This window comes from Clarias gariepinus, chromosome 1, assembly GCF_024256425.1.
Source record: "Clarias gariepinus isolate MV-2021 ecotype Netherlands chromosome 1, CGAR_prim_01v2, whole genome shotgun sequence".
NCBI classification, from domain to species: domain Eukaryota; kingdom Metazoa; phylum Chordata; class Actinopteri; order Siluriformes; family Clariidae; genus Clarias; species Clarias gariepinus.
This window is the reverse complement of record NC_071100.1, coordinates 31,209,916-31,224,250: the sequence shown is the minus strand read 5'-3', so window position 1 is coordinate 31,224,250 and position 14,335 is coordinate 31,209,916. Positions and strand designations below refer to the sequence as shown.

General features: G+C 37.9%; 1 protein-coding gene, 1 long non-coding RNA gene and 6 other non-coding genes across 8 annotated transcripts; 1 reads left to right on the top strand and 7 right to left on the bottom strand.

The window, feature by feature from the left end:
* The first annotated feature begins 2,029 nt into the window (after positions 1-2,029).
* On the top strand, positions 2,030-6,297 carry arl2 (ADP-ribosylation factor-like 2). Its single transcript, XM_053493809.1, has 5 exons — positions 2,030-2,254; positions 2,430-2,540; positions 4,342-4,504; positions 4,617-4,697; positions 5,968-6,297. Exons 1-5 carry the CDS (start codon positions 2,190-2,192, stop codon positions 6,100-6,102), a joined length of 555 nt encoding a protein of 184 aa, XP_053349784.1. The 5' UTR covers positions 2,030-2,189; the 3' UTR covers positions 6,103-6,297.
* Positions 6,298-6,933: 636 nt separating this feature from the next.
* Positions 6,934-10,445, bottom strand: LOC128519900 (uncharacterized). Its single transcript, XR_008357885.1, has 14 exons — positions 10,395-10,445; positions 9,814-9,847; positions 9,546-9,580; positions 9,305-9,362; positions 9,057-9,090; positions 8,821-8,859; positions 8,593-8,636; positions 8,301-8,379; positions 8,078-8,129; positions 7,871-7,900; positions 7,553-7,601; positions 7,338-7,383; positions 7,131-7,162; positions 6,934-6,960 (listed from the first exon to the last, which is right to left on the bottom strand). It is a non-coding gene; the product is annotated as an uncharacterized LOC128519900 (long non-coding RNA).
* Positions 7,024-7,096, bottom strand: LOC128532010 (small nucleolar RNA SNORD31). The gene has a single exon (XR_008361247.1). It is a non-coding gene; the product is annotated as a small nucleolar RNA SNORD31 (small nucleolar RNA).
* On the bottom strand, positions 7,234-7,304 carry LOC128532015 (small nucleolar RNA SNORD31). The gene has a single exon (XR_008361248.1). It is a non-coding gene; the product is annotated as a small nucleolar RNA SNORD31 (small nucleolar RNA).
* Positions 7,457-7,528, bottom strand: LOC128532008 (small nucleolar RNA SNORD31). Its single transcript, XR_008361245.1, has one exon. It is a non-coding gene; the product is annotated as a small nucleolar RNA SNORD31 (small nucleolar RNA).
* Positions 7,669-7,796, bottom strand: LOC128532029 (small nucleolar RNA SNORD22). Its single transcript, XR_008361250.1, has one exon. It is a non-coding gene; the product is annotated as a small nucleolar RNA SNORD22 (small nucleolar RNA).
* On the bottom strand, positions 7,965-8,034 carry LOC128532002 (small nucleolar RNA SNORD30). The gene has a single exon (XR_008361243.1). It is a non-coding gene; the product is annotated as a small nucleolar RNA SNORD30 (small nucleolar RNA).
* LOC128531996 (small nucleolar RNA SNORD29) lies at positions 8,197-8,262 on the bottom strand. The gene has a single exon (XR_008361242.1). It is a non-coding gene; the product is annotated as a small nucleolar RNA SNORD29 (small nucleolar RNA).
* Positions 10,446-14,335: the final 3,890 nt, after the last annotated feature.

Genomic DNA, 14,335 nt, shown 5'->3' with positions numbered 1-14,335 from the left:
GTGAATCAGGAGCAATTGAAATAGTTCAACACAACTAACATAACAAGTGGTTTCTCCAAAGTCAACACAAAATGATAATTGTAATGACTACTACAGTATCAAAATTAATCAACCCCTTGATGACCAGTGTTGGGAGTAAGTGTACTCGGATTACTTTTTTGATGTAACGAGTAATCTAATGCGTTAGGCCCGCCATTTAAGTACTCAATCATTTAGTTACTTTTTTAAAAATGTAATCCATTATCCAGAAATCCATTATGCAATCTGTGAGCCAGACAGCGGTCATTCCCAATCCATTATTGTGTGTGTGTGTGTGTGAAAGTCATCCTACAAGCCCCGCCCCGATAACCGGCCCCACTCTGTTATTCCTGCTGTTATACCCCTATCTCACCTACTGTACGCAGTTTGACTATGTGAGGACCAACACGCAAAAATATGGAAACCTTATCACAGCACCAAAACTCGCGGTGAATCATGATAAACTGTACTTACGGCCCCCGCGCAAAACCGCGTATATGACATAGGGGTATTAGTAGTTAACAGATTCTGGGCCAAACTTCGCTGAGTGATGATGGTAGAATATTTATAAAGGTCTTGACTAAAACAACATGCATGAGAAATCACAAAGGGGTTTTCATTTACTGCAATGGAAAAGTACTCGAACTAGCAGTGACAGCGGGTGCAAATCATTTTTTTTTTATGCGTACTCGGGCAATGTACGAGGATGTTGGAGCAAACATAATTAAAATGAAACTTTTAGTAATCGCCTGTAAATAGTCATAAGAAGTGCTGGAAAAGCACCGAGTGTAAGCTCGTCCGCGATCACTTGACTGCTGCTTAATTAGAAGATCAAGTCGATATTTAACTTTTTTTTTCTTTCTTCGTCTGATCGACTTGGTACTTTAGCAAAGAAATTACAGAATTTTTTCACATATTTAGCTGGCTTATAAGTCAATCACTATTCAACACATTAACTAACAATCTGGTGACTTTTAATAAGACTCGTTGAGAATGGTCCAATCACCAACATGATGTATAGCCTGACACTAGCTTCTGGCAGTGTTTCTGAGGGATCTTAGACCATTTCTCATGGGCAATGGCCTCTAGTTCAGTAGGATTCTTATGTTTGTGTGCTGAAGCTAGTTTTTTTTTTTTTAGGCGACTGTGTACAAAATTAAAACAGATACAAAAATGCATTTTTTTAAATGAGGATTTTATCATTTATTAAGAGAAAAAGCTTTCCAAACCTGTCTGGTCCGATATAAAAAAGTAATAGCCCCCTTACTTACTCATGAATGAACTGTGATTAACACTTTTTTTTAAAAGCTGAGTTACCTCATTTCAACGAAGCATTAAAATGTCATGTCACTTTTTCGCTCTTGTTCGCACATTTGCACTTTGTGTTGTCTCTTTTGTAGAAACCTTTTTTTTCCCAGTTTCCTGTTAACTTAAAATGTCAATCCTTCTTGTCTCAGCTAGTCAGCTAATTAGGTTTCTTAGTTAGCTAGTTACTGTTTTTGTTAATTTATGTTTTTCTTGGTTCTGGAGGAACGTTGTTTCATTTCACTGTGTATTAAACTGTTTATGGTTGAAATGACAATAAAATCCTACTTGAACCTTAACTTAAATTTCACTTGAATATGACCAGAGAGCTCACACGTTTAAACACTACCCTTTTGTTTAGCTTAGGAAAATTGAAAAATAAACGAAAATAGAAAATAACTAATAATTCTACAGTAACCTAAGATGTGGTTTGATTACCCAGTACAAGATAAAACCAGATTAAATTTGTGTAGCAGCAGCTAAATAAAGCTGTTGAAGCTCTGACCGCCGCCAGATGGCGGTGTGGAGTCTGTAACCCAAACACGATAAAGTCGAAGCATTTCTGTGATTGACAGCTTCTTGGACCAATCGCAAACCTCAGACACGCCCTGAAGGCTCCGAGGGATTGGTTGATTTTCAGAAAACGGTCGCGACTTATTGCGTACGCGACGGTTGGTGTAACCAATCATGCTTGAGGATGTTGGAGCGAACAGCAGAAACACTTCCTGGTTTAATGAAAGCGGTCATGTCGAGAAGGAGTGATGCGGCTTCTGAAACACAGTAGATAGCTGTGTTATTATAGAGACTGGATAGGTTTGTTTTTGGGAGACAGGGTGAGAATTGGTTTAAAAAAAAACACACACACAATGGGTTTACTGACAATATTGAAAAAGCTGAAACACAAGGAGCGAGAGATGCGTCTGCTGATGCTGTATCCTTAACCAGGCTCCTCTAGCTGTGCCTCATGTGTGTACTTGTGTTTCTCAGTGTGCTGTTGTGTAGCTGTGTGCTTTTATCGAACTTTATCTTCAGTGTGCCTTGTCTGGATATTAACTCTGTTTAGCTAAGAGCCTTGTTCTTCTTTGGTTCCTTAACCACTGGGCTAGTGGACTGGACAATGCTGGGAAAACCACCATCCTGAAGAAGTTTAATGGCGAGGATGTCAGCACCATTTCTCCAACATTAGGATTCAACATAAAGACACTAGAGCACAGAGGGTAAATCTCAACACAATACATAGACACTTGCTGTCGAGTGTTAATACCAGTGATATAATCTAGTTTTGTGTTTAAGTTGTATATTTTTGTGTGTGTGATTGATATTGTATCTTGTGAATTTCTTACAACGTGGTGAATCTGACCTTCAGCCTTGAATTTAGCTAAGCGTCGAGTCATCTTGCATTGACATCTGTCACACAGCAGATAAGGGGTCCTCTAAGTTGGGTTGCTTTTAAACCTTGATGGCTTTAATAAATAAGCAATATTTTAATATACATACATGGGCCAAGTGGCGTTCCCAAATTTCCCCGTAGTGTGTGAATAAGCGTGTGTGTGCCCTGTGATGGATTGGCACCCCGTCCAGGGCGTTTTCTACCCCATACCCCGAGTCTCCTGGAATAGGCTCCAGCCACACTGGATACAGGATAAAGCGGTATTGGTAATGAGTGAGTGATTAAATCATTAAATAATGTTGGTTAAATAAATCTATAATCAGGGAGTGAGTGAAATGCATTTTATTTTACTGTCACATGTTCTGACTGCAGCTATATTGCACTCAAGACATGTAATACAAAGGACGCATAACTGGAAATCAAATATCAATTCAGCTAATCTCTAATCTTAGCTACTAATACATTATTAATAATTTCCTTTATCGGCTTTAAGAGCAACAGCTCAGGCATAGAATGAGAAACTTGATCACAGCACTAGGACATCTTTCAGAAGCCCCTGGTCGACGTGGCCATGACACCGTTTATGTTTTTTAAACTGGACGACAATTCAACAGTATAAAGTGGTAATTTAAGATTTAAAGCTAGCTATTTGTCTCTGGCTATTCTGAAATCTGGATGGATAATGTAAAATAGTTATACAAAACATATACAAAATAGGAATAAATGTGGGACAAATTTAAATGTAATATTCTCCAGCATACTCAGTTAAACCTTCTTACGGTACTGTTAAAAAAAAGCCATAAGCAAAGAGGCCTTCAAAAACAATTGTATTTAAAAGAAACTTCTATATTTAATGTGAAAACTCTCTGCTTGAAGTTTTATAGGTAAAACAGCTTGGATGTTTTACTTCACTCCTCTAGTTTATCCAAATGCTCTTCTATCCTCACCTGTGCACTCTGCTCCAAAGCTTCAACTTGCATGCTAATACCTCTTTCAGCAGCATTACACTTGGTGCCTAAACAGTGAGGTATCTGTTGGTATAACAGCATTGTACACATGCATTGCATCCTGGAGTCAAGTGTTTTTCTTACCCCTCTGCACTGGATTTTTCATTACTATAATTATGGTCACTAGCCATACTTGGTAACACAAAAAAGCAGTAACAGCAAAACTTGATCTTTTGTTAACATAAATTCCTATTAGATTCCCAGCCAGTGCCCAAACCCCAGCCACTGGATGCAGTGCCGGTCCCAAGCCCGGATAAATGGGAGTGTTGCATCAGGAAGGGCAACTGGCGTAAAACCTGTGCCAAGTTGTAGTGCGGACTGGGTATTACGCTGTGGCGACCCCTTGCCGGGGCAGCCGAAAGACCAACAACATTAAATCCCATTGTACATGCTCTAGCAACGGCTCACTGTGACATCACTGCCGCACACCACCAAATTCTCACAAGAATAAAGTAAATACAGCCCCAGCAAAAAAAATCCATCACGGATATTACCATATAAACATATAAAATGTGTTGGGCTTTTCCATCAGTGTACCAGTTTAAACTCGCTCACCCTCATCATACCTTGTTTTAAGTCTTTTTATAATTATTGTTCTCATTTTTCCCCACATAAACATAGGTTCAAGTTGAACATCTGGGATGTGGGGGGTCAGAAGTCCCTTCGGTCATACTGGAGGAATTATTTTGAGAGCACAGATGGACTGGTGTGGGTGGTGGACAGCGCAGACAGGCTTAGACTGGAGGACTGCAGGAGGGAACTTAGTACACTTTTACTGGAGGAGGTGAGAAAATTAACCCAGTTCTGATTAATTTAAGGACTTTTTAAAAACTTTTTTCTCAGCCACACTTGTTTACCTTCTTTTCCCTCTACATTCTTATCATATTTTCTACCAGAGACTTGCAGGAGCCACTCTTCTGGTGTTTGCCAACAAGCAGGATTTGCCTGGGGCGTTGTCTAAGGATGCCATCAGAGAGGTTAATATTTCTTCTGTTTTCAAAGCCAGGAGTGCAGAAATGAGAGGGTTTAAAGAGTCACTACCATATGCAAGGTTGTCATGCTCTGACTCAATGAATTGCTTTTATAAAAACCTTTACAGATGGGCCCATACATTTTAAAATAAGATATATTGTGTCTGTATCTGTATTACAAATGAGAAAATGTTAAACTGCTTGTCAGAGATTCGTCATACATCCAACCTTGCTGTCCCTCCATTTTAAGTGCTACAGGGTCAGATTGCTCATTTGTCTCAGTTATGCAATGCACAGACAATTAGTAATTTCAAAACACACATTTCCCTACTCTCTCTCTCATAGCTACCTGACATTTCACACGGGTAGCTTTAAAATGGGATTTTTAGTGATGTACTATATATACAGTCGGGTCCATAAGTATTTAGACAGTGAATTTTTTTTACTTGTCCTTCTGTACAACACCATCACCAATGTGAAATGAATCCAGATGTGATTGAAATGTATACTTTTAGCTAAAAGTCAAGGGGTTTAACAAAAATATTGTATTCACAACTTAAGTACAGGCATTACAGTCTTTTAAATCGTAAAATGCTCAAAAATATTGGGTCAGATAAATAGTCATAAGTACAATGATTATTTTTAATACTTTGATGCAAATTCTTTGTAGTCAATGACCGCCTGAAGTCTGGAACCTTCAGGCGTTAACAAATTGAGTTTCCCCCCTTTCGATGCTTTACCAGGACGTGACTACAGATGTCTTTAGTAAATTAAAAATGGGTGCAAATGCTAATTTTGCCATGGGTTTTGACCTCACTAAGAATTTAATTCCATTTTTTAATACCATGCCAGTCTTTTGTTTTTCTGAGGAATCTTATTTTTGTTTGCTCAGCATGACTATGTCCTTTACTTACATCAGGATTTCTTTGGATTGTATATTCAGTTCTTATGAAAAGCAGCCTAATGGAACGCCAGATATTTTATTTCTTTATGTAATAAAGAGAAACCACACAACTGGCCAATTGGGGAGGCTGTGTTAAAAAAAAAAATTGTAATGCCCAAATGGTCAATACAATATTTGTTAGTCAATTAAAATGGAAGGAATACACATCAGTAACATGTGTATTCTTAAAGCCAAGTGTAACAATGTAATTGGTTACAAGTGGTTAAATCCAATCAAAAGTAGTTTTAACACATGGATATTTTAACCATGTATCATGCATGACTGTTAGAGGCAAGGGACTCTGATTAATGATGCACTGTTACTGTTTAACAGGCACTCGCTCTGGATGAGATTAAAACACATCACTGGTGTATAGTGGGCTGCAGTGCAGTGACTGGAGAGAACCTCCTGATGGGTGTGGACTGGCTCCTGGATGACGTTGCTGCTAGGATTTTCACAGCAGACTGAAATCGGCCAGGTGTTCTACGATTTAACAAATTGAAGAAACTTGGTTATAAACCTAAAGAGGCATCATAATGTACCACTGTCTGCATGGATGTGTAGATCCAAACAGCAAAAAGTCTTGGTGCCTTTGAAGGTCCATGTTAGCTTTGTGTCTACCCATCCAAAGCGAAATGTTCAAATTAAAGTCTGTTGAAATATCGCGAGTTGAGAAATGTGGTCTCTTATAGTAATCATGATTCCTCAGCATTAGGTTTTAAATTTCTGTGTTTGAAGGTGAATTGATAATTTCATGTTATTTATGCCACATTTCCTAAACAGCAACCAAATTTACCATTTTCAGGACAAATGCTGTTTAAAAGTTACATTAACACTTTTATATTAACACTGTAATAATGTCATTTAATGTTAGTTCTGCATTGTGAAGTTCATTCTAGAAATTAAGTGCTAAAAGGGTGCACCCTGCAGCTTTGTAATCACCATAAGTCATGACATCATTTCCAGAAGTTCAATGGGAACCTTAAATGCAACAAAAGTTAAATTGCTTTTTAAAGGAATAATGGATGCTAATCATTACTCATGCACAAGAGCTCATACACAAAACTGCCACATGTGCAATAAAGAAACTTTAATCGGATAAAAATGCACCACTAGTCACCAGTAATCTAAATAGCATTAATCACCTCATTTTTTTTGTACCTTAGGCAAGAACCTAGATCTTAAAGCCAAGTCTGCGATACTGACAAATTACTTTAGGTTTAAATTTCATACCACAAAAAAAAAAATAAAAACAAAGGCAATATAGTTAACAGCTTTATTAATTCTTGACAGCAAATCCAGACATACATTAATGGCCACCAGCACCTTAAAAAGAAAAAATAAATTAATATACATGATAAAATTTACACATTACATATAAAGCATTGGCTCATATCAGAGGATTACCATTCAGTCAGATTATAATCAGACTGGGGCGGTATCACAGTTCATCATTTATCACAACAAATTACAATAGGATCAATTACACAACTCACCGAGGGGATCAGACCCGCAAACAGAGCTAAACCTGCAAAGTAAAAATAAAAAGGTAAGTATATTTACACAAACATGCAAGACTAAATCATGTCCATCTTTTAAAGGAGATCAGAGGGTTACCAGTCAGTCACTAGACATCAGACTGGGGCGGTAAAAGTCACTCATCACTTCAGCCTAAAGTTGTTAAGGCAAGATTATATACAAACCTTATTCAAGGTTAGCTCTAGTATCTTCATTAACAGGCTTGTAATCCTAGAGGAAGAGACAAGATGGTCCTAAATAAACTGGAACTACCCACAAATACTAGTGAAAATGAGACTGGCTGCAGAGATCAGAGGTGTACCAGTCAGTCAGTTCATAATCAGACTGGGGCGGTATCAACTACATCATTTCTCACTACAGTTTTTCTCTGTAAACCTACCTGATCATGGAAGTCTGCGCCAAAGAATGACCAGTTTGTCCAGCACCAGCTAAAATGAAGGGGCATTACATGAGACAGGAATAGAAGATCCAGACAGGCATACACAAACTACAGCTGGGCCATCAGACTGTTGGTAACCCCAACAAACTATCCCCTTATTGCCCTGGCAACACCAGTGGGTTCACCTTCTCAGGTTCTGGTGTTCACACAGCGCGTAAGACATGTGCAAGTTTCGTCACAAGCATCCAGCAATTACTAAAAATACTAACTGCTATATTTAACAAGACAGAACAAATTTTATAAGATCAAGTTTCTCACCTGTTAAGACTTCAACCTGCAGGACCAGCCCTAAAAAGAGTTTACAGTTAGATTGTGTTTCCTTAAGTATGTGCAAATTAGTAACAAATTCAGGCATCATCAGTAACTAAAAATTCTCAACAGGAGTTCAGACGAACGAGATTCCAAAGTAAATCATCATTAGATGCAGAATGTATGACAGACATGACAAAAGTATTGGTAATGTACCTAAAAACCAAGTGTAGACAATCCAAGCTTGTTATTCTAGAAGAATGCAATCCTGTTAAAAAAATAATAATAAATTAATGGACAAATCTGGCCAGGGAGGTAGAGTAGATTGCATACAAATCTCTCAGGGTGTTCGAAACTTTTCACATTGGGTCAAAGTGAGCTAAGTATCTTCATCACAGAGATCAAAGCCTTATAAAAAGTTAAACAAACTAATAGTTACCATGACACTGGCATTCAAGAGAAGCCTCAGGAGACAACTTTAGGTAGTCAAACATCTAAGCTTAGGTGGGATGATAAATCTGCAGGGGAATTAAAAAAAAAAAAAAAAAAAACAACTTAAATAATGAACACACAACTCTTGCAGTTCATATCTATTTTAATGCAAACAAAACATTAAATGGCAATGACATGCAGTCTTTAGAGAAGGCCATGGTGAAACTTTTTACCATGGTGCTACCTCTGTACAGGCCAAAGTTTGATTTAACATGACTGCATGTAAAACAGTTGCTTACCCCCATTTGAAGGCATCCTCTTTCTGAGATAAGGGCACATACATCTAAACAAAGCAATAAAGAATACTATAGTAAATAAATTCATACAAGGACAAGTTGTAACACTTGCATCTCTATCTCTCAGACATTTTAATGTTTTCACAGAGGTTCAAACTGAGCTAAGAATAAATGCCACATCCTTGAGACAAAATCAACTAAATTAACCCATCTATAATGTACAAGACTTACCACTGCTCAAAGCTTGGCTTAAGTTTCAATTTACACCATCTGCAAGGGAGGGGGGATGCAGTTTAGTGGAGATGACCTTCGCATTCCCCTTTAGCAAGCTGCATTATCTGTAGTCTGATCAGTGCTTTGGTGACTTAAATGCCATGGGGCAATAATGCCGTCCTTAAGTTAATGGGTTGAACCCAATTCATCCTTCCAGACCATTTTATATTATTTATAATATAAACACTACTCACCATCGACAAACTACAGTCACTGGAACCAGGCTCCCTGTTCAGGGGGAAAAAAATAAATAAACAAACAAACTACTTGTGACCAAATTGTAATCTACACTTAAACTTTCGCCTGATCAGACTTTGGTGACTAGAATGCCATTTGGCCGAGTGGCCGTCCAGAAATGATGGGTAAAAACCCACTTAATCATTTCAGACACTTCATGACTGACTTAATACCAAAAATTTAAAAGTGCAAAAAGATTACTTACAAAACACCCACAGCACACCAGGTTGATAAGAGGATTGCATCAAATTAAACATCTTTATCTGAGAGGAAAAAAAAGGGATGATTAGTATAATGTTATCATTTGTATTTGAATCACACCAACAGATAACGGGTTCAGATTTAAAAGTGAGCATCACTGAAATTCAGACATATGCTTGTCAATAAACTCATCATTAAAAACCCAGATACAAAAAATAAAAAACCTAGAATATAATGAAACTCACCATTTTTCAGCAAGCACCACAAGGAGGTCAAAAACCTGCAACCATGGCACAAATTGATCACAGTGCACAAGACCAAAGTGAAAAAAGATACAAGATGAAGATTAACTACTCAGAATAAAACACTGACTCCTCAACAGAATTCAGTAAGAGAGAGTTCAAGACTCATCACAGCAGTGCAAGATTTTACTTCAGATATATATTAAAATCAGGCATGCATGCAAGCTGCTCTGACTTAACTTAAAATAAAATAAAATCAAAGACTGCACACCTGGCCAGCTGCTGGTGCAGATCCGGGAGAATAACTGCAATAAAAGAGGAGAGCATGGTTAGGCATGGATGACCACGTGGAGGCCTGGGCCAAACAGGAACACCAATCTTTGCATTTAGAAGAAAATTAAATAACGACCGTCTCTCATCAGATAATATGGGTACAATCACAGTATTTCAGTACAGGTCTGTGAAGTTTATCATCATTGAGAGATCAGTGCTGCTGCAAAAGCGCGCGCGCCTAACTTTAACCAGTCATTCACCCAAATTAACAAAATCATCAAATATACGTTCCTAATAACGCATCATTACGTGACCTACGCGTAGGAACGACAAAATGCGAACAATTATCAGAAAAAAGTGCAAGATGGCTACAGATTATGAACCTTTCCCAAACCAGATCAGGAGTTAGACTCGGGCCTGCTCGTGCCAAAACCCCACCGCAATACTCATACAAATACTCAACCTTCAGAGAAATATAGTCACACAGCTTAATTATGTGGTACTAAAACATGAGAACGACAAATAAACAGCTTTTAAGGACAATTTAAAAGAAAACCACAAAACCCGAAAACACCTCACCTCGTCGTGTACTGCAGGAAAGCGGCCGAACAGCGCGCAGTGCTGCTTTTTATCGTACCCTTAAACCACGCCCATTTTAACGGTAGCGTCACCACATAAAAATCACAAATTATGTAAAAATTTGACAACGAGTTACCAATTTTTTTAATATATATATTTTTCGTTTTTGTATTATTATTATTTTACATAACACATTATATGTTAATAATATTTTTTTTAGATATCAACGCTTGAGACACCGTTATACGTCACTTCCGGTAAAGTTCACCCTCGTCAAATGCAGTGAGTTAGTTTTTTTGTCCTGTAGGGGGCGGTATGAGCAAGAAAACACCTCGCCAGGATTCCCTCAGCATCGCTACAAGCTCCATAGCGCACTGCATGACGACTGTTAGTCCCCAGACACGAGAAGAGACTGAAGGAAAAATCATCATCATCATCAGTCAAGACATACTACATGCACAAACAGATAATAATAGCACACCTTCCTGCTTCTGACTGTGTCATCCTTATAAACAAGAACATAGCTTATTATTCATACAACAGAACCCCAAGGACCCACATAAGCTCATGAGAATTGAAAAAGCACATGGTCCACACAGGCAGGCCAGTGGTAAAGTCATTATCAGGTGTAAGGGGCATCAGATCAGTTACCCTGCTGGCAGGCAAATATGGAAAACTGAACAAACGCGAGATCTGAGCTTATATAGAAAAAAAATATATGCAACCCCCTAGTATGGGGTTGTTTTTCAGGAGTTGGGCTCAGCCCCTTAGTTCCAGTGAGCAGAACTCTTAATGCTTCAGCAAACCAAGACATTTTGTATAATTTCATGCTCCCAGGTTTGTGGAAACAGTTTGGCGATGGCCCCTTCCTGTTCCAACATGCTTGCGCACCAGTTCACAAAGCGAGGTCCATTAAGACATGGACGAGCGAGTTTCGTGCAGAAGAACTTGCATGGTCCTGACCTCAACCCAGTAGAACACCTTTGGGATGAATTAGAGCGGAGATGGCAAGCCAGGCCTTCTTGTCCAACATCAATATCTCTACAAATGCGTAATATATACCTCACAAATGCGCTTCTGGAAGAATGATCAAAAATTCCCATAAACACACTCCTAAACCTTGTGAAAAGCTTTCTCAGCAGAGTTGAAGCTGTTATAGCAATATTATATAAAAGCCTACGGATTAAGAATTGGGTGTTACTCAAGTTCATATGCATGTGAAGACAGGCGAGCGAATACTTTTGGCAATATAGGGTATATCTGTTGCTTTTATGGCAGTTACTTAAGGGGTCGGGTTGCCAGCTCAATGCCCGATTTTCATTCACACACACTACAGGCAATTTGGGAACACCAATTAGCCTAATCCGCATATCTTTGGACTGTGGATGAGGAAACTGAAGTACCCAAAGCAAATTAGTCAAGCACGGAGAGCACACAGATGGGGGTGCAAGGCAACTGTGCTAACCACTAATCCACCATGACGATAGATAGATAGATAGATAGATAGATAGATAGATAGATAGATAGATAGATAGATAGATAGCTCAGGCATGTCACAGATTATATTAGCAATCAAAAAAGTAAAGTGGGCAAGCCATAATACTTGTAGCAAAAACTACAACAACAGCAATAATAAAAATTATTTAAAAAAAATATGCATCATGGTGGAGTAGTGGCTGGCACAGTGGCCTACACACACAATAAAACTGGGAAAACCAGTCTCCATGGTCGTGGGTTTGATTTAAATCTGTGTGCATGGGGTGTGCATGTTCTACCCGTGACTGGTGGGTTTCCTCAGGATATTCCGGTTTCTTCCCGCAGTCCAAAGGCATGCAGATAAGCCTAATTGGTGCTCCCAAAATGCTAGTATTCTGTGTGTGTGTGTGTGTGTGTGTGTGTGTGTGTGTGTGCATGTGTGTATATGGGAATGTGCCCTGCAATTGACTGGCGCCCTGTCCAGTGTGTCCTCAACCTCATGCACAAAGTCTCCTAGGATAGGCTCCATAGCCTTATTCATATGCACAAGTTCTCTGAGTGAACGTGAAAGTGTATGTGGAATACTGTGGAAGTCACCCCGAAAATGGTTAATGTATTAATGTATTGTGCAAACCCTGCAAAACAGCAGGTAAGAACAATGGACGAGTAGCATTTGACACTGCAGTAACATAATAAGTGAAGGAGGGCTCAGTCATGGAGGACTGGATCTTAAACTGTCATCTTGTGGTCAGAATGAGGTAGTGCAAGAGTTTGCATGATTGTTTCAGTGTTTCTTTTTTATATATACATATATTGAACTACCAGGGGCGATGTATAAATATATTTAATATTTACAGCATTATACATGTACACACAGAGAGTATGAAACATAATCCAAGGTGTGGTCTTTTTCAGAAGTGTCCACCCTCTTCCTTTTCTTTTTTTGTTCCCCTGGCCTTCATTCTGGTTCTATTCCCTGGACACACCTCAGGGATTTTTCTCGGACAAGTTCCCGTTCTTTGTTCTTATTTTGTTTCTAGATTTTTTTTGTTCTTTTTTATCATTAGTATTATATATGATGTATTATATCATGTTTCTTACAGCTGTTAATGAACACTCTTTCTTCTTATAGCACAAAGTTTGAACCTTGTCATCCATTTCAGTTCCTTATTGGAAATAACTGTGTGCTGAATCTAGTGTCATAATCAGACACAGGTGGAATGTACCATGTGGGTGTAAAAGATTTAGTTCTTTATTGTTACACTTAGTGCGGTGTATTATATCTGGACTTTAAATTCAAACTTCATTTGTCACACACAGTTATACACAGTATGATATGATAAGTGCATATCTGCACAATTCTGTCCACACTGTCAATATGAGGTGTTATATCGAGGTGTTAAAGCATCCTCTTCACAGTTCTGATCATCTTCCATAAGACTTTCACCTGTTTGGTCCCCTGAAAGCAGCCCAACAAGAATGAAGATTCCCTTCTGATTAAGAAATGAGGACAGCAGTGGACTTGTTGCTAGCAGCTCAGCCTAAAACTTTTTTTTTTTTGAAAAAAAGAAAGTATGTATACAATATGTGTTTTGTATGTTTTTTTTTAAATAAAATATTTTTTATTAAAAAATAAAAGGTAATTTTTTACTTACCCTTTATTAGGACTTGATAAAAAAACTTATTTCTAAATACACCTATACTGATACATAGAAAGACATTTCAGATACATATTGTTCCAATATCAACAATGTACAGTACATTATTTATATTTTTTTAAAGCTATAAAATAAAAAAGATAGAATATTAGAATTATTATATTTTTTTAAGTCAATTTACACCTTTCAACATCTTTTTTTTTTAAAGAATGACTCTTTGAACTTTGTTTGAACTAATCATGAATTTATAACAGAAACATATAACATGGATCTGAGAAAGTTACATCTGTCATTTCTGTCTAAACACTCTCATTCCCTTCCTCAAAAACACCTAAACTGAAACAACCAAACAGAACCTGATATATTTCCAGTATCGGTTGTTGGTGTGATGGCGCTATAGGTCTGATAAGTATGATGTATATTGGGATTGTGTCATTTAAAAAGCACCAAATGTACACATACAGCATAATTAGTGCTGTGTCCTACATATCCTGCTATGCTAGTCCATAGTAATGGGAAGTTTGGATCATCTTATTAGTGACTCGATTCTTTGAATCTCTCTCATCAAAGGAACAAATCTTTTTTTGAGTCATTCAGTTTATTTTGTTCTTTTGATCAGAAATAAAATAAAATGTTACATTTTCAATAAACAGACCTCCAATACGTCTACATACACAAATTTTGGCGATAGTTCCAGTAATGAAAATATTACACTGCAGCTAAGGATATATTATGATAAACAGAATGAGCAGCTCACCTCTCATATCTTCTGGTCTGAATCATTTGTTATTTGTCACGTAAAACGTA